At 48.4% G+C, this 23,101-nt stretch overlaps 2 protein-coding genes across 2 annotated transcripts in view; both read right to left on the reverse strand.

Annotated features, from left to right (window-relative positions):
- Window positions 1-3,748: 3,748 nt before the first annotated feature.
- Window positions 3,749-4,411, reverse strand: LOC144134307 (sentrin-specific protease 1-like). Its single transcript, XM_077667249.1, has one exon. The coding sequence runs from the start codon at window positions 4,409-4,411 to the stop codon at window positions 3,749-3,751; it is 663 nt and encodes a 220-aa protein (XP_077523375.1).
- Window positions 4,412-8,851: 4,440 nt separating this feature from the next.
- bsf (bicoid stability factor) overlaps window positions 8,852-23,101 on the reverse strand; it is a 43,612-nt gene continuing 29,362 nt past the window's right edge. Inside the window, exons 21-30 of the mRNA XM_077665664.1 lie at window positions 21,832-21,938; window positions 21,287-21,355; window positions 21,119-21,209; window positions 19,416-19,650; window positions 16,251-16,520; window positions 15,796-16,036; window positions 13,453-13,521; window positions 12,165-12,261; window positions 11,157-11,335; window positions 8,852-8,984 (exon numbers count right to left, since the gene is read on the reverse strand). Coding sequence (XP_077521790.1) covers window positions 8,946-8,984; window positions 11,157-11,335; window positions 12,165-12,261; window positions 13,453-13,521; window positions 15,796-16,036; window positions 16,251-16,520; window positions 19,416-19,650; window positions 21,119-21,209; window positions 21,287-21,355; window positions 21,832-21,938 — 1,397 coding nt within the window. The 3' untranslated portion in view covers window positions 8,852-8,945. The remainder of the gene's footprint in view (window positions 8,985-11,156; window positions 11,336-12,164; window positions 12,262-13,452; window positions 13,522-15,795; window positions 16,037-16,250; window positions 16,521-19,415; window positions 19,651-21,118; window positions 21,210-21,286; window positions 21,356-21,831; window positions 21,939-23,101) is intronic.

The raw sequence follows: 23,101 nt of genomic DNA on the forward strand, positions 1-23,101 counted from the left end.
GAAAATGAAATTAAAATTGTTTTTAAGGAAAGGAAATGACGCCTAATAATAATTGGTTTTGGGGGAAAGGAAATGGCGCAGTATCTGTCTCGTATATCGTTGGACACCTGAACCGCGCCGTAAGGGAAGGGATAAAGGAGGGAGTGAAAGAAGAAAGGAAGAAGGAGGTGCCGTAGTGGAGGGCTCCGGAATAATTTCGACCACCTGGGGATCTTTAACGTGCACTGACATCGCACAGCACACGGGCACTTTAGCGTTTTTCCTCCCTGTCTCACAATTCTCGCTGGACATCCGTACCGCGCCGTAAGGGAAGAAAAATCCCTTCCCTTTCGGCGCGGTTCAGGTGTCCACCGATATGTGACCTATACTGCACCATTTTTCGCACACGGCTAACGCCGCCGACGCCGACGACACCGGCTTTTCTGCGACACGGGGCACTTAACGTTGGCGCGTTAAAAGGCAGTAACAAATGACGAATTGAGTCCGAAGCTAGGGGTCCTGCTTCGAAGCGCGTCGCCATGTCTTCCTCCCTGCCGCGGCAGAAATCGGTCCCGGAGCGATCGAGCTTTCCGCTGGGATTCCGCTTGCTCTGCCGCCAAATGCCGAAGCGTGAACGCGCCATGAGAAGAGCGCTACTGCAAGCGGATAAGAGACCTTTGACGTTGGGAGTGTACCAGGCATTGTCGCCTGCTCTTTTGGTCCGTCGTGTGGACGCTGTCGACGGCCGGGCCACGCGCGGTAGACCTCACGCGACCGGTCCTCGGTCTCGTCCGTGGCCCACCGCCTGGATACGCTTTTACCATCTGTCAGTCCTGCTTAGCGAATAGGATTGCTTGCTAGGCTGAAGCTCTCAGTCATGACGTCGCAAGTCATGACGACACAAGTCGCGACTAACATTTGTAGACGAGGAAAAAATTTGAAGCTGGCAAAAAAGCTGTTCAAAGTGTGACTTTCGGCGAATGCTCGTTATCACCACCCGGGCTGAGCGCACTTACCTCGCTTCACTGTTTAGGCGAGTCCATTTCAGTTCGGGTGAACACTTAGAGCGATGCAATTACCGTAACTCACCCTTCTCCATCACCTCTTACTTACACTATAGTGATAGGGAAGAAGGCTACGCAAATAACAAACGGTCCCCTCTGCTATTCAACATAGCCATGATGCGCCTACCTGCCCTGCTGGGTGCCGTCGAAGGGGTCCAGCACGCGCTGTACGCCGACGACATCACCCTCTGGGCTACGCAAGGGTGCCTAGGGGACATGGAGACCAGCCTGCAAACGGCCGCCAGCATAGTGGACCACTATGCCCGGGACTGTGATCTGCAATGCTCCCCGCAGAAATCGGAATTCGTGCATCTGCGCCCCTCGCGCACATGCTCGACACAAATCAATCTCTCCCTGCAAAGCGGCCCCATTAACGAATCCAAGGAAATCAGAGTGCTCGGACTCTTCATACACAACCAGCGACGTTGCGACACAACACTCGCCAAGCTCCGGCAGGTGGGGGACCAGGTGGGCCGCATGGTCCGCCGGGTTTCCAACAAGCGCGGTGGGTTACGATGCAAAGACGCCTTACGGCTGGCGAACGCATTCGTGACCAGTCGAATCTTGTATTCGACTCCCTACCTCCACCTGCGGAAACAGGAAGAGGATGCTCTCGAGGTCATCCTCCGCAAAATCATGAAACGCGCGCTGGACCTCCCGGTCTCTACCTCTACCAGCCACCTCATGGGACTGGGGATGGTGAACACTTTCAGGGAGCTTCGGGAGGCCCAGCTCACCAACCAATACACTCGTCTCACAGACAGGGTCGGGTCGCCGCCTTTTAGCCCGACTTCACATCCAGCACACCCAATTCACAGAGGAGAGATGCCGCCTTCCCGTACACTGGAGACGCGCCCTCCACGTGCGGCCTCTCCCCACCAACATGTCCAAAGAGGACCATAATGGAAGGCGCCAGGCGCGGGCGGAAGCCTTGGACCGCCATTTTGGGAATAAACCAGGAGTCTTCTACGTGGACGCCTCCGGCCCGGACCCCAAGGGATGGTACACGGCCGCGGTCGTCCACGAGGGCAAAGCAGTAGACGCCCTTACTTTCAAGGCCCAGTCAGCAATTCACGCAGAAGAGGTCGCCATCGCCCTGGCAGCCTCCGACTCCTCCTCCAAATACATAATCACCGACTCGCGAGGGGCTTGTCGAAACGTCGAGCAAGGGTGGGCTACTCCCCTGGCTTATCGCATCTATCAAAATTGTAGCCGAGACTCCGATCCTGCACACCGATCTATTATTTGGGCTCCAGGTCACCAAGGCCTCCACGGAAACGAAGCAGCCGACGCCGCCGCCCGCGCGCTCTCTCTCCGGGCGTTTCCCTCGGGACCCGACGATGACCAGGACTCCGATTTCAATCCGGTTTACACTTTTAAGGAAATATGCGATTACTACAAATCCACCCACCAAACTCGTCCCACTCCTTGCAAAGGGCTGGGGAAGGCCAACGAGCGGGTACTCCTGCGCCTGCTCACTAACACGATCCTGTGCCCGGCAACTCTAAAGCATTTCAATCCTCAATTCGACGGGCGGTGCTCTCACTGTGGGGAGGTGTCGGACACCTACCACATGGTGTGGGCCTGCCAGCAGAACCCATCCCTACCCCCTATCCCAAACCCCACCCGAGAGGACTGGGAGGCGACCCTGTCCGGCTGCTGCACCCTCCAGGCCCAAAGGGCCTTAACGCAGCGTGCCCGGGCTGCGGCAACCGCCAATGGGGTGCCTGACTAGGCATCCCCACCTAGTGGTTGTAAGGGCGTGACCCTTCAGGTCACGGACCCCAACACCTCTCTCTATAATTAATAAATGTTTTTACCACCACCTCTGATCGATAGACCGACTATATGCAAAATATGTCCCCTGATTCTTATGCGCAATGAATGCAACGCATCAGCGCCACAAATGCCTGAAGAGCTTAAAAACGTTAAAAGAGCACTAACAACTTTAGATCGGGATAGAGAGAAAGAACTTGCAAAAACAGCTGGGGAGCTCATTTTTAGCCCACAACCTCGGTTGTGCAAAAGATGTAATCTATGCCGCGTCCGTACTGAAAAGGGACGCGAGAATTGTAAAAAAAAACAAATATAGAAACTCTAAATTATAAAACGGAATAACAAATGAATAACCTACAAAATGAAATATTATTAGCCATTGGCACTTAATCATATAGGAGTGCTAAATCGCACCTCCCGACAACATACAGAAATAGTACATGGAACTCGAAGTGCGGCGGGTTTTATTTAGCAGGCAAGTATCGGCAAGCGAGCGGAGCTCAACAACGGCTATGGTTTGCCCACATTTGAATAGACGCAAGCTCCGCGGAGAGACGAATTTGCGCACCATCTCGGCTACGGCGTCTTCGGCCCCGCCATTTCTGTTAATGCCAAAGTTTCTGCCACCACCTAATGCATGTTCAACAGTCCGCAGTAATCAAAATAATTGCACACTATCAACATGCAAAACCAACAAGCTTCAAAGAAATTACAGCAAATCAGATACATAGAAACAGACGCTGTGAAATATACAAAAGGAATAACCAGGGGCAGTAGCTATCAAAAATCCACAGTGGCGCGAACCCCAATAAGAAAAATTACAGCAAATCACATCATAGAAACAAACGCATTGATGCTACATGCGCACTACCAACATACAAACTGGTGGCACGAACGCTTGAGCCGAGGCATTTTGTTACGCGTAGAATTCACCATCGAAGGAGCCTGCGGTGTAAAATCTCGTACACAATACGCCTGCGCAAGTACGGTATGTGCCTCTGCTTGAACAAAATGGGTGCGTCCCGAGTCAGGCACTCGGCGTAACGACACATAAAGACACCACAGTCGCTGGAGTTCGTCTGGAGCGGCACTGTGCGTGGGTAAAAACGCCAGCCGGCCCAGTCCAGGTCACGGCCACGCAGGTGGCTCTCCTGTTGCAGGTAATGCGCCAATGCGTCGATGCTTTCGGCATGCTTCTCGCTTGGGCCCAGGCTGTCGTAGATGGCCATGTCGGACGTCCGGAAATCCACCACGACGAGACACCAGTGGGAGGTGTCCGCAAAGTGCAGGGGCATTAGCAGAATATCGTAATCGAAGAGGTCGGCGCCTCGCGTCCAGCGTCTCACGCCCTCATATCCACATCGGTACAACTTGGTGAAGAAGAATGTGCTGAACGCGTACACGCGCGGACCGCCTCGCTTCTCGGAGCGTTCCGCGATCATGGCCAAGTAAACGTTCACGACGTTGTCGTTAAGCCACCGTCCTTCCCTTAGCGTGGCTATGTCACGCCGACGGACAGCAATAGAGAACGCCTCGACCAGCACCTCCTGCGGCGGGCCCCGCTTCAACGCTTCCGACACTTCTTCTTGCATGGCAAAAGTTAGTCGGCTATGATGTTTGACGTCTCCCTCCAAGTTGGCTACGATAGTTGACGTAGCCATGGATCCTGTTGTTGCGCGTGTGTATTACACGGGCGCTGAGGAGACTAGATAACTCTCCAGGCAATCGATCCCGAACGGCCGTTCAAAGTGTCCTTCCACTGTGGGGAGACGCAGCGGCCCTCAAACGTCACTGCAGGGCTTGCGTCTCACGTTTAACGCAAGCACGCTAATCGCTCTGCGCAGTCGGCGTTCGTCTCACCTCGCTGGTGCAGATGGGCTGTGGTCTCGAGCACTGATCGCAGAACACACGCGTGCAAGGCTCACCGATCCGAGAACGCACCGAAGACGCGCAAACCTAGTTTTAAGGCGAGAGCCTTTAATGGCTAATCGTTGTCCGTCCGCCCGCGAAATGGTCACTGAACGCGGCTCGGGCGTCCACCAAGATATGCAAGACACGGGGCCAGATTACGCAACTGTCAATTAGGAAAATTGTCAGAAACTTGTCAAAAAGGTGTCAATAAGCCTCGCTCCTATTGGTCGGTCGTGGCCGGCGGCCATTTTGCATTTTAAATCGAAAGCTTTATTGGCTGCCGTGGCGGTACTCCATGAAGGCACGTGACGTCACAACGCGCGCTCGCCGCGCCATCTGGCATGACGTCACACCGCGCCGTCCGCCCGCCGCCGCTGTTTGGTAGGATGTGACACCGCGTTCCTCGTCGTTTGCGCTCGCCTCCGCTTGCTTCGACAGCTGCGTCACATGCGTGATAAGATGTCACAGGATTGAAAAGGAGAGCTGCCGTGCGCCGCAACCACAGTTGAGGTGACAGTATGGACGGCGACAATTCTGATAAGCTGGAGCATTGGCTGGAGGAGGCGGAACGAGATGAAGAGGAAACGAATCGCCCAGGAAACAGACGAACAGCGCGCCGAACGACCGGCTAAACGCTGCCGTGATTATGCCGCCGCGAGACAGGCACGTTTAACGTCCGGTGTCTCGACCGCTAGCAGCAGCGAGAGCAGCCGGAGGAGAGACCTGAGTCTTGCTTCACTGAAGACGGCCCGTGATGAACGATGGAATGCGACCAAGAGACTTCAGCGGCGGGCTCAAGAAACCGAAGAACAACGTGCCGTTAGCCTAGAGAATAGGCGTAAGAGTGACGCGACCCCTTCAATCCTTGGATAGCCTCGGTGCTGAAATCAAACATGGACCTATACAGGTCATACTGGACGTTTTATGCCTGTGCTTCATACGTTGTGGAATATGTGAACAAGGCCAACCTAGGAGTTTCGCACTTGCTTTCGCTACATATATCCTGGCACAGCCGAGCTAAGCCACTGCCATTTTTTTTGCGTCATGTGTGACTGCAGATTACGTCATTGATGTGGCAGGAGTGGTGACGTTGCACACCTAATTATGCAGGCGGAAATCGACACTTTTCTGTGACAGTCTCGAGGCGGTCAATTCGACCTTTGCGTTTTTGACAGAAAATGGCGGCGATACACGCGGCCATACGACTGAGGCCCGCTTCACATGCTGCGACTGGACTCAAAATATCCGGTGTAGTCGGTGAGGCCGCAGTGCGATTTTCGGTCAGTGCTTTCACATGCAACACCGACACAACGAATTCGGTCGGAGGAAAAGGCAAGGTTGGTTGATGCTTGCATAGGCAACCCATTATAAACGCGACGGAAACGCTACACGAAATGTGTTGTTACGTCCAGCGTATTTTCAGATGCAAGACATTATTTCGTATCTTTGATTAGAATAAACAGTTTTGCTTTAACCGCGGCAACAGCTCCCACGTGACCGCACGTCGCACGCCGTCTCGGCGCTCCCCATTGGTCAGTCGCAAAGCGAACACACCGACGCTGCGACTGAATTCTAACCGGACGGAACTCGATCGATCGCAAGTCGTCTGCGACTAGACCGACGGCCCTCCCCAGTCGCAGACCGACAGAATTCGCAGTGTGGCAGGCGAAAATCGCATGCCTGTGAAATGGGCCTTAGGCACCCGTTCTCCGCTCGAACGGCGTGCCTCGGCGTAACCGAGCGCGGTAGCGCGCGCCGATCTGCTCGCCGGTGGCGCCAAAGTAGCGCGCGCTGGTCGTACGCCCGAGGAGAGGCTTAGGCCCGTTTCACATGCTGCGACTGGACCGAAAATATCCGGTGTAGTCGGTGAGGCCGCAGTGCGATTTTCGGTCACTGCTTTCACATGCGACACCGACACAACGAATTCGGTCAGAGGAATAGGCAAGGCTTCTTGATGTTTGCATAGACAACCCATTATTAAACGCGACAGAAACATTACACAGAATGTGTTGATGATTTTATGACCAGAGTATTTTTAGATGCAAGGCATTATTCCGCATGTTTTGATTAGAATAAACACTTTTGCTTCCACCGCGGTAACAGTACCCACGTGACCGCACGTCGCACGCCGTCTCGGCGCTCCCCAATGGTCAGTCGCAGAGCGAACACACTGGCGCTGCGACTGAATTCCAACCGGACGGAACTCGATCGCAAGCCGTCTGCGACTAGACCGACGGCCCTCCCCAGTCGCAGACCGACAGAATTCGCAGTGTCGCAGGCGAAAATCGCATGCATGTGAAACGGGCCTTACCCGCGGCAGAACGCAATACGCGCTGCCGAGGCAGAAACCCAGAGCCGCCTCCGTTCGGCACTGAGTGTTCCATATGCGGTCGCCTAAGGTTCGAGTACCGCTGCAGCTGCGCTCAAAAATCACATTACTGACAATCATAATCGCCAGCTAATTTTTATTCCCCTGTGGCTCAAGAGGATCGTTACTCTCGCAACTCTCTTGCTCTATGGCAAGGGGATGCTCATTCTCTTCACTACTAATCAGTGGGTTTTAACGTGCTCCGGATTAATTTCAACCATCTGGAGTTCCTTCATCTGCGCCGAAATCACAGCACATGGGCGTGTACTATTTCGCCTCCACTGAAATGTGGCCACTGCAGAGAAAGCCGAACCCACTGTCTCACTCAGAATAGTAAACATACAACAGGTGCATGCAGTGACATACATCTATACAAACCGTAGCACAGATAAGATGTGCATGCAGTGACATACATCTATGCAAACCGTAGCACAGATAGATGTGCAAAAGGTTCTGTGCCAAGCTGCAACAGTACCGCCATCTAACAGCATCCACACTAGTGGCATTCCTGCATTGTAGGTGTTACAACTCAGAAAGCGCTGCTACTTGAAAGTATACAGGTAAACACTGTATAGATATTACTGCAATGAAGGCTCTAGCACTAACTTCCACTGAACTACAGTGTTTTGTAAGCAAAAGTTCCATGCACTACAGCAGAAGGCAGAGATCACAACAGCACCCCAGGATGGAGCAAGAATTTTTGTTGCCTGGTACACTTATACAGGGCATTTCATTATAATCAATGTAGCATTATTATAAGTTTAATTATAAAGTAACTGATAACAAGCTGGGCAATTATTCCCAAATGTTTAATTAGAAAGTAATTGATAAGCTGGGAAATTATTCCTGAATAACCCTGAAAGAGGCATCCACCTAGCCAGAAAACCCAGCCTCAAAGTGACATTAAGTAGCTATATTATTTAGCATTTTTACTTTTTTTAAATCTGTACTGAATACAATTAAACATTCTATATAACAGTGAGGCAGAGGACTGTCAAAAAACACGAAGGTGGAGTTGAAATGTTACATGCTCATGACACAAGTGGTGTACTGAAGCAGCTTAAAGTGGCCCTGAAATGGTTTTGATGGATATAACCTAATGTAACAAATCTGAACAGGTGGTCTTTGTGAGTGTTTGAGTCAAAGTTAAAATCTCTGAGTGGACACTATAATTTATAGCAACATTTTAAAACTGCTGCTCACAACTGATTAGGCCAACACCTTATCATACGTTCTTACCCACACACCACTCTGCCATACAGCGGGTAATTTGGGCGAGCCTTCTCACAGGGCATGTCCAAGTGACGCACTAGACAGAGAGGGGCAGGGTGCAGTAATGACCTCTTTATATTTTTTCTTCTAGAGCGTCGGCGCACAAGTTGAGGAGGAAGAGCATGAGCATCATTTCTAATTGCTGATATCTTCGGTGTTAAGGAAGCTAACTTAAAAAATTTGCAGTGCAATGCAGTGTTGAGTGATGGCATACCGAATTCTCATGAGCTTGTCCTAACCTTAGTAAATATCATTTCATGGTCCCTTTAAAGTTACATTCTGAAGGAGCAGTAAAAATAAGTCCACAAGTGTTGCAGCAACAAAGTGCTTGTGTTGTTCCCAGTGTTTCTGAACCTATTTAAACACAATTTAGTTCACATTGTCCACACAAAAACTGGGCTCAAGCTTACAAGCACTTAGCATGTCAAAAAGAAACACCATAATAAGGCAGCCCACTGAACATATGTGGCCTTCTGCAGCATTGATTTGGACATGGGTTTATTCGACTAGATCTATTTACAAGGTGGCTTGCACAAACGGTGATATTACTATGTGATGGATGTTCCAGGTGCAGCTTAGCGGTTCTTGTTATCTTCATCATCCGAGGAGTTGTCCTGCACAGCAAGCACATTCATCGGCACACAGAAGAGTAGTGATTTCTAAACATGCCTCAGTTAGAGCCTAGCTAGCTCAACAATGGATAACAAAAGCTGCATGGGCACTAGAAGGCTAGACTGTGGTAGTTAGCCCCACCATCTCTTTTAAGGCCGTGTACAGGTGATCTTTCAAGACACTACCAGGTCTGTGAAATTCTTGTGCTTTGTATGACTTTACATGGGGTAGTACATAAGAAGGAAACATCTTAAAACATAGGTGCAACCAACAGCTGTTTATATTTAGCACAGCTGGCTTTGGTAGGTACTGTGAAGGACAGCCACTCTGTCAGTTAACTTCTACAAGTGCTGCGTCATCTGATGAGGTGACTGCGATAGCAGCAATATACGATCAGGTACACACAAGCACACAGCTAAAAGGCCTAGCAGCATTGCACATGTGCCCCGCCTGCAACAAGCAACCCAACAAGGAAAGGGCGAATCCGCTGATATCATATGTGCAAGATTCTGTAACTCAAATTAGTGATCTCACATCAAGGCCAAACATGCGTTAAACCCGGATATCACCTTCAGACACTATGTCCACATATGCAAAAGTGACCTGAACACCATCAAACCTTGCCTATATAAGGCACAATTTTCACAAATGTGGACAGAAAAATGTGCCAAAGCCTGAAAAATCTTGTGCAGAAAGACATCGAGTCAGGCATGCAAAATGGATGCACAAATTAGAACTGTATAGAAAAAAAATGGGTAGATTTACTTAAAGAAAAACATCATTACTCTGAGAACAAAATTAGCAATGTAGGCACACATTTGTGAACGTGTAGGAAGGAAAAAACTGTGCACACATAGTCAGGCACGTACAATAAATTAAATATGTAGTAGAGGTGTGCTAATATCAAATTCTTGGTTAAGAAATGCATCTGAATAAAACTAAAACTGCTTGTGGATCGAATCAAATAATTTCAAATAATTACGGATGTCAGCGCAGACAGTTCAAAATACCAAGTGCGTAACACAAAACACAGCTATGGAAATAAACCGATAATGCAAACAAGTTTAGCTTTCAAGCATTGTTACCATAATTTACTACACCTCTAAGACCCACCAGGCATTAAATAAAGGCGGAGAATCATGTAGTAGTAGAAATAATAATGAAGCTTAATTTGTAGAGTAGTACCTTTCTTACAATTATTTGGATAACAACTGCACTCAGCAAAAAAACACAAGTTATATCCCAGTTTGACTTAATGCTCACATGACAAAGGGCTTATTGAATGCTGTCATGACGCACATAAGGTAGCCAGATAACTCCTTACTGGAGCAGTGACATCAGCGGTTGATTATCAGAGGGGTAAGGCACAAAGCACTACTGGCGAAACGCAACAAGAGGCCTTGTGAAATGGACACAAGAGTAGCAAATATGAGCTGCCACTGAGGCTCGCGTATCAGTTTCACTGGACTGCGAGCCTCGTGATGGGCTCAAACACTGTCGCGAACTGAACGGACAAAAACAAAACCACGCTGTTAAATGCCCCGGCACATGGGCCACGCTGTACGCAGTGCATACTTCAAGCCTGCCGTTTCTGTCCTATGCTAATTTCTCGTCCTTTAGGGTCTAAGATACGCAGTCTTTAGATGCTCACTGACGAAGCCATCATGCGGCGGGTACCGCGCGATGGCGCAGGTGGATTATGGGCAGCAAGTGTTTGGTGCTCAAGGATGCAGTAGTGGCTCGCAAATTCGTATCATCAGCAGCGGGGAGGGAGATTGCTCATAGCATCCGAATTTCTGCCCACTGTACACAATGCACTCTGGCCAGGACATTTTTCGAATGCGCATCATCCTGAAATTAGTATCAATCAGGATCGTATCATCGAGACTCTACTGTATAACAGTCCTGGTACAAACACTGTAACTTCGGTTTGGTTTGGTAAGTTCGAATCGAATGGCAGGAAAGCATATTGCATTCTCAACTCCAAATTTCTCTACAATGAATGCATCTTCTGCTGCAAAATGAATGTCAACAGAGCCATAGAATGCCAAGCAATAAATCTTACAAAGAACGAAAATTAGATGAGAGTTTATCCCCAGCGTCCCTCTAATGGTGGTGAAGGTGTTCCCGAAATTCTTTCCCCTTTGGACAACACATGGTACAAGCCGACCCACCTCGTCCTTCTCCCACTGCTGCTGCCGTTGCCGCTGCTGCGGCGGGGGCACCTGGAAGGGCACGGGCCTGCCCGCTGCCTCCAGGGCTTCTCGCAGGCAGGCCAACGCCCAAGGGGCAATATTCGACTCTTCCGCCGCCTGCACCACCTGCAGGGCCTCGTCCACCTTGCCCTGCAGCGCTGTAGCACACACACAATACCAGCGTTGTATCGTGGCGCATCACCTTCTGTTAAAGAACACCACAGCCAAAGATCAACCCCAACAAACCAGCTGAACCCTTTGGTCTGCTATGCTTTTAATGATCGCAGTGATGGCTTTCATGGCGCAAGGGCGGATTGTTCAAAAGAGCGCCACAGCTATCGTGTTAGTGGTCTGCACGAGATGGGCTGAAGACCTATGTTGCCAAGCATTTCACTACAGATAAGCCGATCACCAGACAGGAGAAAGCTTGTACCCAATGGGAAACCAGTGGACACCTAGCAGCAATGGGGATTGAACCACTGCAGTGCTTTCGGGAATTCAGGGAAATAATGCTTCAGCTTACAACAAAACGGATTTGGAAAGCCTTTCCCTTACTGCAGCCTTCCTTGCCCCCCCACCCCACTATTACACACAAATTCTCTTTTGGACATCACCTTGAGATACAGCTCTGTTTACCCATCACAGAAAAGTGTGCAGTTTTTCCCCACGCTTCAGAGGCCTCCGAATTAATTCCAGCCAAGTGAGGTTCTCTAACGTGCACTGACGTCGCAGAGCAAAAGGAGGGGTTTTGCTCAGTGAGCTTAACGTGGTCATGTTTCTCACTGTCGATAAATTCGACTGATGTGAACAGGCTCTGCAAGGAGCGAGTTAAAGCCAAGGAGAAAGTGGTCCGTCACTATGCCTGCAAACGCGTGACAATGGTAAGCAGCACACGCATGCCGTGTGATGCTGACCAATCAGCTAGCAGTGCCTTCATCGATGAACATGCAGCCACAGGAACAATGTGCGTACGTTACACACGCTCACCTAGCACACGCACAAGGTTGCTGCGCGCCAGAGCCTGGCCCCTGGAGGAAGCGTCACGGGCCGCCAGTGTGTCCGCCACATACCGGGCCATGCGTTCCTGGAAAGGGCAAAGGATGAAATAATGAGCAGCGAATTCTGCCAACATTTAGGGAAGGACAAGCGAAACATTTGTTAGCACAATGGGGACATGGTGAACAGACAAAGTGTGATAACCACTGTCTTTTCATGCAGTCCATGTTGTGCTCGCAATTTCTTTAGCTTAAAGCACCCAAAAGCCAAGCAAAAGGCTCTACTTAAGTGCATTTAAGGAAAGGATTGCAACTTTTATAAGGAGGAAAATGTGAACCAATTGTGAACCAAAATGTGAACCATCAGTGCAACAAGAAAAAATGAGCAGATGCTGAGGCAGTGATCGAATATCGAGCGTTAACACACCTAACGTACGTCACCGGTTCGAATCCCTGCCGCGAGCTTGACTCTAGCCTAACTAGTAAGTTCAAGCTGTACAAAACGCGAAATTGTATGCTACCAACCCCAGCATTCTACCACGAAGAACCGTTGAGCCACAATGTTAATATGAAGATTCATAGAGATGTGGAATTGGGAGTAAATAGGTAGCCAGTTCGAATCCCTGACACGAGCTAGGCTCTAACTTAACTAGTAAGTCTATGCTGCATGAAACGCTGAATCTTATGAAACCATCCAGAACATTCTGCGGCAAACGGTTCGCCCACAAATTGTACACGAATGTCGGGACTAAGTGGCCCAACTTTAATGCCTGGCTGACAGGGATATATTGTTACGGGAATAAATGCCCAGGGCACGAGGTAGGCCGACCAAGTGCCCTGCGCCGAAGAAGAGGAGGCACAGAGAGTGCGTGGAGGAGGGAGCGATGATAAAGATTGGGGGGGCCGCTGCCACCAAATATGTGCAGGGCACAATATATACCGGGATCAACATAGTTTAGTTTTTAGTTGTGGTGCTCTGGCATCACACTGGCGCCTGTTATTATTTTATTCCATTATGTAACCACCTTGGTTACCATAGAGACCACTGGGATACAATGACGCTGCTATGGAGGCTGCCATCTTGGATTCTATCGACGGAATCAGCATAACTCGGAGGCCCAGTCGAGCTAAAACTCTAAAGAATAAAGAGGCAGAAGAAGAAAGAGCATAGATTCCACAAGAAAGGCAAAGCCAGAATGTGCACATTAGGCAGCCTCAATTCAGGGCGTGACGGTGCAGAAAAAGTACATCCCTCGCCACATTTGTGCAAAGGTGCTTACATCTTTTTTGTCCCTGGACTCCCTGATCACAGGAGAAAACAGGAGATGTGGGCCCATCTGTGGGAATTCCTGCAAGGTGGAGAACAACAGAAATCAGGTTTCAGGAAGCAATCGACGCCTATTCAAGTAGTGGGGCCTTAGGAGGCTATTACGGCTTGCTTACCCTTACCACCAAAATCAACAAATTTTTCGGGGCGAAAATTGCACAGCAGCAGATATTTAGCAACAGAGTCCCCTCTTGGGCCATTATTGGCACTTTGTGATGGTACTATCACGATGGAAAGAAGCACGAACAACATGGCACTTACGCGCTCCGTTGTTCGGATTTCTTTTGATCGCGCTTTTACCTGGGTGGTAAAAGAAGGACTTCAGCGTCTTCCTCCTAGAATGCATCACAGACGACTCTAGCGTCATTTTGCTAGCACCAATGTGAACGGAGGAGCGCTCAGGCACCGCTCCATTCGGTTTTCTTTTCATCACCCCTGTACACTTAGTACGTGCCAGCTGAGCACATCTCTGTCATAGGTGACTACCGGGACCAGTGCTGATAGGCTGAGCGATGAATTTAGGGTCTCTCGCATGGCTTTTAGCGCTCCAAATTAAAGTATTAAATAAAATACCACGACAGATTTCTTTTGTATTTCTTCCCACAACAAATGCAGTCTCAACACCTCTAAGTGTGGCTTGCAAAAGAACTGCAATACTTTTCTTGTACAGTAAAAGCTCGTTATTTCGAACTCGAAGGGGACCGGAAACTGTAAAGTTCAAATTATCGAATGGGTACAAGAACTAGCAGTTATTGCTCCCCGCTGTGTGGGCAGAACCCGAAGCAGTCACATCTAGGCTCGTTATCGAGAGCTAGGTGCTACTACACGTTGGTGGTGGGTGATTCCGAGAATTAAATTCATGCAGTCCTAAAGGCAAATGAAATAAGATGATCGGCCAGTTATGCACCAGAAACAAGTACTGGAATGCATTCGATTGAGCAGCAAGCTTTAGTGCTGGAATATAGGGTGCTATTTATGCTCCAAAACATGTTTATTTACTGAGAATGATTGTCAAAATTAAAAGTGATCAGTGATGTCCATTTGCTTGCGTTTCTTCTGCCGAGACTCTGTCAGCATCATCTGCAGCTTGCCCAACAGCTCCAGCGCAACATCCAAGTTCTCAGTAGCAGAGAATTAGCGTGCTGCAACATCGAACACCGACGCTACTTCACATGCACTTGGCGGTGGCACTGGCTCATTATCGCCGTCAGACTCATCACTGTCGGCTGTGCTCACCGCACGTGAGCTCTGTGGCGTCTACTGACAGCATGCAGCCTCAATTATATCGGCATCACTCAAGGTCTCCAACGTCTCCACACTGTTGTCCACGTAGCGCATAGCCCAAACAAAAAGTACGACGGCGGGACGGCAGCGTGGCGGCGTCCGAATTGCCGGACTGTGTTGTGTACACCATGTGATCGCGACCCAGCGACTACGGCACAGCGAAAACCTGGAACGGCTTGAGCCGAAGCATCGGCGGTGCGGGCGAGTGCTCCAGCAGTGAAAACCTGCTACGGCATGCACTGAAGCGTGAGCTCCGCCAGCCTCGTGCGCTCGGCTTTTTTTCTTTGCGATTGTTTTACATCTCTAGTAAATTTGCAGCGCATTGTACTCACTATGGGTCAACTTCTATCTATGAGGAGCAGTGTCAGCTGGGGGCCCCTAGTTTGAATTAACCTTAGTGGATGCCGACTTGTGTGAATTATCGGGAGTTTTCCCCTATTGAAATACACAGGGCTGTGGCGGGACCCAGGCGTTAGTTAGAATTAACGAACTTTTACTGTAACCACAACTGCAAGAAAAAGAAAACTTTATTTGATAGAAGAGGCAAGTGACCGTATGTCTAGCCGCAATGCGTGTTTTATATATTTGAACAAAATTAGCTGGCCTGCTGAAGTTGTAACTTGAGCCAGCCACGCACATCCAAAGGCAAAGAAGGATCTCCTGTGGCTAACTTAGGTGCATTAGAAAAATTGGTCATGAGGAACGGAAAGGCGCAGTAACTGTCTCATTTCTCGGTGGACACCTCAACCACACTGAGAGGGTAGGACTGAAGGAGGGAGCAAAAGAAGGACAAGAACGAGGCGCTGTACTGGAGGGCTCCTGATTCATTTCAACCTCCACCCCCCACCCCCAGGGGCATGGTGTGCTTTAGCATGCACCGTGATCGCACAGCACATGGGCATGTCTTTTGCATTACACCTCCATAAAAAAAATTTTCTTCAAGTATTTTGTTTCTCAGTTGGAAAACACAAGCGCACAATGCGGCTTTGTTGCAACCAGTGCAAGTGAGCACCTGGAGAAGCTGGTCAGCCCCCGTGTAGTCCTGCTGGATCACCCGGTGTATCCACAAGGCGGTGAGTGGCGCCCAGCAGTCGTGCTCGGTGCCGTAGGTGCGACCCAGGGCCTGGACACGCTCGGCCAATTCGGGATGGCGGGCCAGAAGCCCCAGCAGCCCACCCACAGGGCAGCGGCCGCCTGCGGCCCACTCAGCTGGCGCTGCCTCCAGCTGTGACAGGAGCTCCCCAACACGTCCGCTGCACAATGAAAGAAGAAGCCCCTAGGTGTGGTAGTACGGTCTGGGTAAAGTGACGGTCACAGACAGCTGCTGCCTCAACAAGTTACAAGCCAACGCCCACAATGTCTTGAAGACTTGTTTCTCTAGTACTAATCTAGGACAATTCACTGCCATCACGAGGAAAACAGCTTCAAGCAGCAGAACCAAAACAAACAGAGGTCACTGCTCCTGACCTATGCGTGTAGGCGTTGCACAGGAGGTTGTCAAAGGACAGCTGCCGAAGCAGTCGGTCGGGCAGCTGAGGGCGTAGCGCGGCCAACTTCTCCACCTCGCCCAGGGCGGCCAGTTGCTGCACAAGGGGTCGCAGGGGTCGGGAGGACACGGACGACGGGTTCACAGTTGGCAGCAGCTGCTCGGCCATCTGGAGCGCCTCCCGCACCCGGCCTTGCCGGCCAAGCGCCTCCAGCAGGCGGAAGCCCTTTCGTGCCCCAGACTCCATGCCGCTGGGTCAAAACCACAATGATATGTCGTTGACCGCAGAGCTCTTCACCCATGCTAGTGACAAAAATATCCTTCAAATAATAAAAACAAAGGCCCCTCCTGCATTCACACAAAGGCACTACTTACGAGCTCCGGCATCTGCTACTGGCAGCAAGCTGTGATGTGTGCTTTGTACAGAGCAGTTCATTTTACTGTCAGGGGTGAAGCGACTGCCGGCAAGCCTCCAGTTTTCTTAGACTACGTAGTACATAAAGCTAGGAAACTTTCTTGAGAAACTCAAAGCAATAAGAGTCATGATCATGAGAGAAGACAAGCGCAGGCGCAGGATGCAGCTTCTTTCATGATCATGGCCCTTGTGCTAAGTCGTTCAACAAAGAATGAACCAACCCGCCCGAAAACAAGTTTCACTAAAGACTATGAAACCTGTGAAACTCCCTATGAAACTTACTACAGGGAGTTTTTTCAACACTGCACTTCAGGTGCTCAGGCTGAGGGCAACTCTAGTTGCGAATCTAGACTCTCTCAGATTGTGGTCAAGAGTGCTAATACTTGGGCTGAATGGCGCTTTAGATTTTAGCACTTGCTCACTGCCAGCATCTCCAAGGAGCGCTGTCCTCGATTCTGGCCACCACAAAAAGTGATAAGGTTGCATGGCCCGCAAGACACAAGGCACTGGCTTCAGTAGCTACGCATTAGACAGCATAAGCCTGCTGCTGGTTCCACCATCTGGTTATGAGGTCGTCTAGCTGCCTGTGCTCTACAGCTGCTGAGCCATCTATGACACAACCAGAAACAGGTTTATTTCAACTATAGTGATGCTACTGGTGAAATACAATTAAGTTAGCAAACAATGCTGGAAAAGTGTTAGTGTGATGTCAGGATGTGCTCCACCATTAAGTCTGTGATTATTGACACAGTGTAACCTTTCACAAGTCTTCAAGTACAATTGAAGAGGAGCCATCTTTGCAAAATACATCACACAGTGTTTACTTGAAGACAACATACTACGCATATACTTGTGAGCACAGCTGCTCAAATGTGCTGAACTGCGGCTCCCCACTGTTCTTTAAAAATCCTTAAAAGCTTTACTAAATCTCCTTCACATTAAAACCTCTCCGAGTTTTCATTTGCGTCACGTTTTTCTTGCAAACTTGTCCTCTCCTCACTCTGAACCAATTACACAGACTCAGTCACTTAAATATCCCTATTAAGCAGGCCAGACTTGATCAGTCCCTGCGCTGGCTGAAGTAGTGCCTGAGACAATTCTGCCTGGAGTATGCACAAAGCCTGCGCTAACCTTGTGCGATGCATATTGCTTTATTATTATTTTTTTCACGAATGGTGAAGAATCGCGGTCCCAATTTTGCACAACTGAAACGAATGGCAAATTGCGAATGCAGCAACTCCATGCAGCTGTGCCCATTTACAATGAACGGTGCCCCAGCTTGAACGAGATCGATGCGGCAGTTAAAAATTGGATAGATTGAAAGTTCCCGGATGTGGTGCTTCCTTGCAATGAGGATGCAGGTGCCAGAAGCCCACATGCGGGAACTACGGCCATTACATGTAGTGGCAGAAAGCAGGAAAAAAGCTCACAGCCATTTTCACAGTCGGCCATCCTGCCTATGAGATTTTCACAAATGGACTTCATCAGAGTAACTGCCATCTACCTGGTACAAAAGTTTGACTGCACAGCATGAAACGCCGTCTACGCGTTGCTGCCGTACAGTGTGTATCGTCATTCAAGCTCTCTCCGCATGCAGTCGCTCGTCAGTGGTCAGAAATAGTGTTCCTACATATGATACAGGAACACTAGCCAGCAAAGACATATTTTGGCAAATGCGATGTGCCATACATGCAGAAATCATCATATCTGCATGTGTGAATTATACCACCAAATTATTTCTGCGTCACAGTTAAACGCGACCTTCCATCATTTGACTCATGCTAGGCTTAATCAGCCAGCCAGTCGGAATCGTGCCGATGAAAGGCAGATTCTAAAGACAAGCAAACCTGAGGATGCTGATCAGCCTACATCTTGACATGAGTGCTGCTTAAGTTTTGTAAATGAAAAACGGGCAGCGACTTGAAAACGAATGCCAAAATTTCCCCGGACTGAAGGCTGCTCGTGCATGCATATGGTGTAACAAGTACGCCATGGAAGTCCACGTTGCAACGTTATTTTTTGTCCATTTACTGCAAACAGCAGGGCATAAAAAAAAGATCCTGCAAGACAATCATGTTCGTTATAAGCGGGCTTCAACGAACCCTAGCATTTTGAAATGGCAGCGACAACTAAGGTTACGTCTGCCTGGACAGCCAGCACACTGCACTGCCCAATTCGAAAGCAGCGAGTTTAGAGAAATTTTTCTAATCTTTATCGGGATGGCACAGCTTATCTGGCTTGGTGCAGTCTGGCACATTTGGTGCTAGGTTGGCATCATTTCAACAATCATGGGGCCAGCAAAACATGTACATACATACAAGCAGAGGCAACGAGCATTAATCACTGCCGCTGCATTAGTCCTGGATTTGACCCCCGTTGTTAATTCAGAAATCTGAATAATTCCTACCAACAACAAGAGTTCAACTGGGGATATCATACCATTTCACAGTCCAGAAGATGCAATACTGCAGTTTTTGAGCAAATAAATTAACTGCGATGTGGGCAGTTCCTCAGTTTTTTTGGGGAGGACCATTTGATAATTAGAATTTCGGATAATTCTGCCATTTCTTTCAGTCCCTAGAAATCAGAATTGATGAGGCTTTACTCCAATAAATTCAGCTTATTCAAGCAATTATGAAAATGAAAGAAATGTCACGAAACTAAACAAACTGCGAGGCAAATAACAAAAATGAGCGAAGAGTGTGTACAAGACAGTGACAGCAGCCCACACCTGTTCCACTGTTCGAGTGCAGCATCAAGGTTAGAAGTCAGGAGGGCATCAAAGCTCTCGACCTGGCTGCCCTGTCCAGGCTGCTCGGGGGGCGGAGGGGGCGTGAAAGGCACGGGCCGGCCCAGGCGCTGCAGCAAAGACGCCAACACGTGCAAAGTGCGGTTGCTCGGCTGCACATTCTCCTCCTGCATCTGAGCCCAGGCATCCAGGGCATGGTCCGCATCCCCTGCAGCATCTGCACATGCCCCAAGAGCAACCACCTCCCCTTCATTTTTTTGACGATGCAGCTGGGATCAAGCAACAAGCATTGGTGGAAAAGAGAAAAACTGAAGGGTGTTGATGCAATGCGACACGAATACAAGCTTAGGCTGCTCAGTGTTCGTAGTCATGTACAAGGAGCTGATGTATGTGCAAAGATATGATCATCATGAGGAAGAGGTTTAATTAATGGGGCAAATGACCCGTTTCACATGACCAATGAGAATGGGTCATTTGATGATGCTTATGTGGATGACAACTAGGAGGTCTTCAGAGGTATCCGACTGTGACAACTGATTTTGTAATAGAAAAAAATGGAAAAATGAGTGAAGTAGCAACAAGTCCTCATGGCCCTTCATGTCATTACAGCTATTGTACAACAGTATTACACTGTATTGTTATTGGCTGTAGTGTGTTAAAATACAATACAGCTCTAGTACAACTGTTTTCAACCACACACATTTAAGATGTACTAACAAGCAAGCAACACCAGTAGTGGATTTTCTCAAGAAAGATTTTTATTTTACTTTTTCAGAACTGTACTCACAGTTCATGCTATGAACTCCGAAAGATTGTGCTGAAAGTGCCTTACAATCAAGGTGCCTTACAGCTGTAAAGCATGTTTGACGATGCAGTACAGTTGCAGACTGAAAATCTTACAAATGACCAGGGAGAACATTTGATTTTGGCAAGCATTTGAGCGTCAAAAAAGACATACAAATCTGCCATGCAGACGTTAAAACTGATGCAGCCATGAAATCGGAGACAGATAATGATGGTGGTGCCAGGTATGTGCAAGCTGTCATCACAGCACTATAATTATGAATCTTTCGAACTATTTTGGGCGCAACAATGGCAACCAGGAAGTGCTCCAGACAGTTTGCCAGCCAGAAAATGTAAATTTGGGTGTTGTGAACTATAAAATCAGGAATAAACGCATCCATGTCCACCATAGAAAACCATGTGGCACACAGATAACAATGACTTGTTAATGCAACATTTTGTAACATGTACTTCCTTCAACAGAATTCGAAATTCCATTTCAATATTTCTCATGATCCGAAAAACTTCTAATTAATGAATATCTACTGTACACAGGAAGGAACCTAGCCAGCTGATCTTGCCCTTTGCTGTCTTTGTCTTTTTGAAATTTAGGAAACACTGAAAAACCAGCAGGTTCTCAAACTTTGACATGGCGCTCCATCAGTGCAGGCTGATGTCAAATGCAATCGAGACCTTTGCATTAAAATTAAGAGGGAGTAGCCACTGCTGCGTTATACTGACTACTCCTGCATCAAGCATATGAATTTAGTCACACAGTTTTCACTGAGAACTGCAGTGCTTTTCAAACAGTTTTTCTTTTTTTCTACAATTTCTTCCCAGGCTTGCTGGCCATGAAAAGCTACCACAATCCACAGCTCAAGCCATAGCAAAAAGAAACTCACCATAGGCCCTGAAAAGGAAGAGGTAAAGGGCATCACGGTTGACATCAAACAGGTTGCGTGTGATGGACACCAGCTGCTCCAGCTGCGTCACCTGCGTGCACCATGTCAGCTGTCAGCATGTTTGCCAACCACCTAACACGGTGGGTGGCAAAAGTACGAGGCACACACCATGTTGCGGCGCAGGAAGCCCTCGCAGATCTGGTTCAAACGCTGGTGCCGTGCCCTCAGCCCAGGGGTCTGCACAAAAGGCCACCATCACACACACACACAGCTGCAGGTGCCAGCCGTAGGAATATTCACTGGCATAACCAGAATTTATTCACTCTTAAAGAACCCTAAAACACCACATAAAGCGGGGGTGGTCAGATAGGGGTCAGTAGTCAAACATACAAAAAAATGTTAACGGCTAACAAAACAAAGAGTAAAAAAATAAGACTAACAAAAGTTGTGGCAAGCTGGTAGAGGGGGCAGGCCCTACAATGGTGCACTGACTCCCCTTCACTGCTTCAATTGGTAGTTGAAAACGAGAAGTATGGGTTTCAGATCAAAAATGAGGCATCATAGGACAGACCCCATTGCACAGGGCACAGTTTAGAAAAAAGAAACGCAAAAAAAATGAAGAGAGCAGAGGACAACAGCATTATCAGCGGGCTGTGCATTTGGTACTCCTCCTCGACAGCTGCGGCCAGCTCCTGGCATGCAGTTCAGCTCACCTCCAGGATCTTCTGGGCCTGGCGCACGTGGCCACATTCCAGGAAGTAGGCGGCCAGGTCGAACAGGGTGTTGGCCTCACCGTGCACTTCGGTGCTGATGTCCACCACTAGAAGCAGCATCCACGACGAACACAACATCAAGCCCAGTGCAGAAACACGTAACGCCAGAAACCACTACAAGCAGTTTTTCAAGAGACATACAGACGTTACGCTTGACGCCTCAAGACTGCAACAGTCTTACAATGCTCACCAAAAGAGCTGCATGTAACGTGGCATGCTTCCATGCTGGATCACTAAAGCTGGTTCAGCAACCATTTCACTAAAACAGCGCGGGTGATGAAATGATAAAAAAAAATGTGAAAATTCTGATCTTGCAAAAATGGCACATTCGGGATCAATACAGTCTAAAGTTTCTGCCCAATAAGTTTCAAGGTCTAAATTCCACCGCCATCTACTAAAATATCTATATATTTCGTGCCTATGAAGCCTGGAGATGGAGATTTCGGAGCGAAAGGCAGCAGGACTTCGTGCCCGTCGCTTCCCACAACCGTGCCCCCGATGGCCGCCATCTTGGTTCTATTTGAAAGCTGGGCCCCTTCCCCACTACCTGGTATTACTCATGACTATGATATATTTTTGGAATGTCCACATTCCACTGTTTTTTGAGGCCTCTACAATGACCTGTGAATGGCTGGCGCTCGCACTTCAAATGTGATTTTCTCACCTTCGTGCTTTTTGCCAAAATGACTAGCCTTACGGAATTTTTTATTGTGTTTTTATAGTGCTATTTCAATCAGTCTTATACTGTTGAATTCAGAAAGAACTAAATTGTGGAGCTATGCTATTTTCGTTTGGCTGAGTAAAAAATTTTAAATTATGTGAACCATTATGTCGCCTAACTATACTTCATAATTATGATGCTTGGACAAAATTTGACATTTTTATATGATGATGTACTTCACCAACAATATAATCAGCGTAGCTCCAGATGGCAGGTCTTTGGCTACAGCCCCATTTCAATCGAAACCAAAAATATAGAAAGAAAGCGATTTACGACCCGTAAGAATTTAAATTAAGCTTGTTATTTTCTTATAATATAAGAACTAATTGAGATATAGTGAAACTAAATATATTTTTGAAAACAGGAAGAAGAAACACATATACACACCTAATTTCATTATGATGTTTTTAATAATAAAAATGTTCATTTCAAGACCAGGGTCTTCCCATAAAAATGTGGCCCTGAGAAAAATTCTGTATCTCCCAACTC

This window comes from Amblyomma americanum, chromosome 5 (genome assembly GCF_052857255.1).
Source record: "Amblyomma americanum isolate KBUSLIRL-KWMA chromosome 5, ASM5285725v1, whole genome shotgun sequence".
Lineage (NCBI taxonomy): Eukaryota > Metazoa > Arthropoda > Arachnida > Ixodida > Ixodidae > Amblyomma > Amblyomma americanum.

What these genes read in the sequence shown, in the direction of transcription:
- LOC144134307 (XM_077667249.1), bottom strand. Translation starts at nt 4,411, where the DNA reads ATGCAAGAAGAAGTGTCGGAAGCGTTGAAGCGGGGCCCGCCGCAGGAG.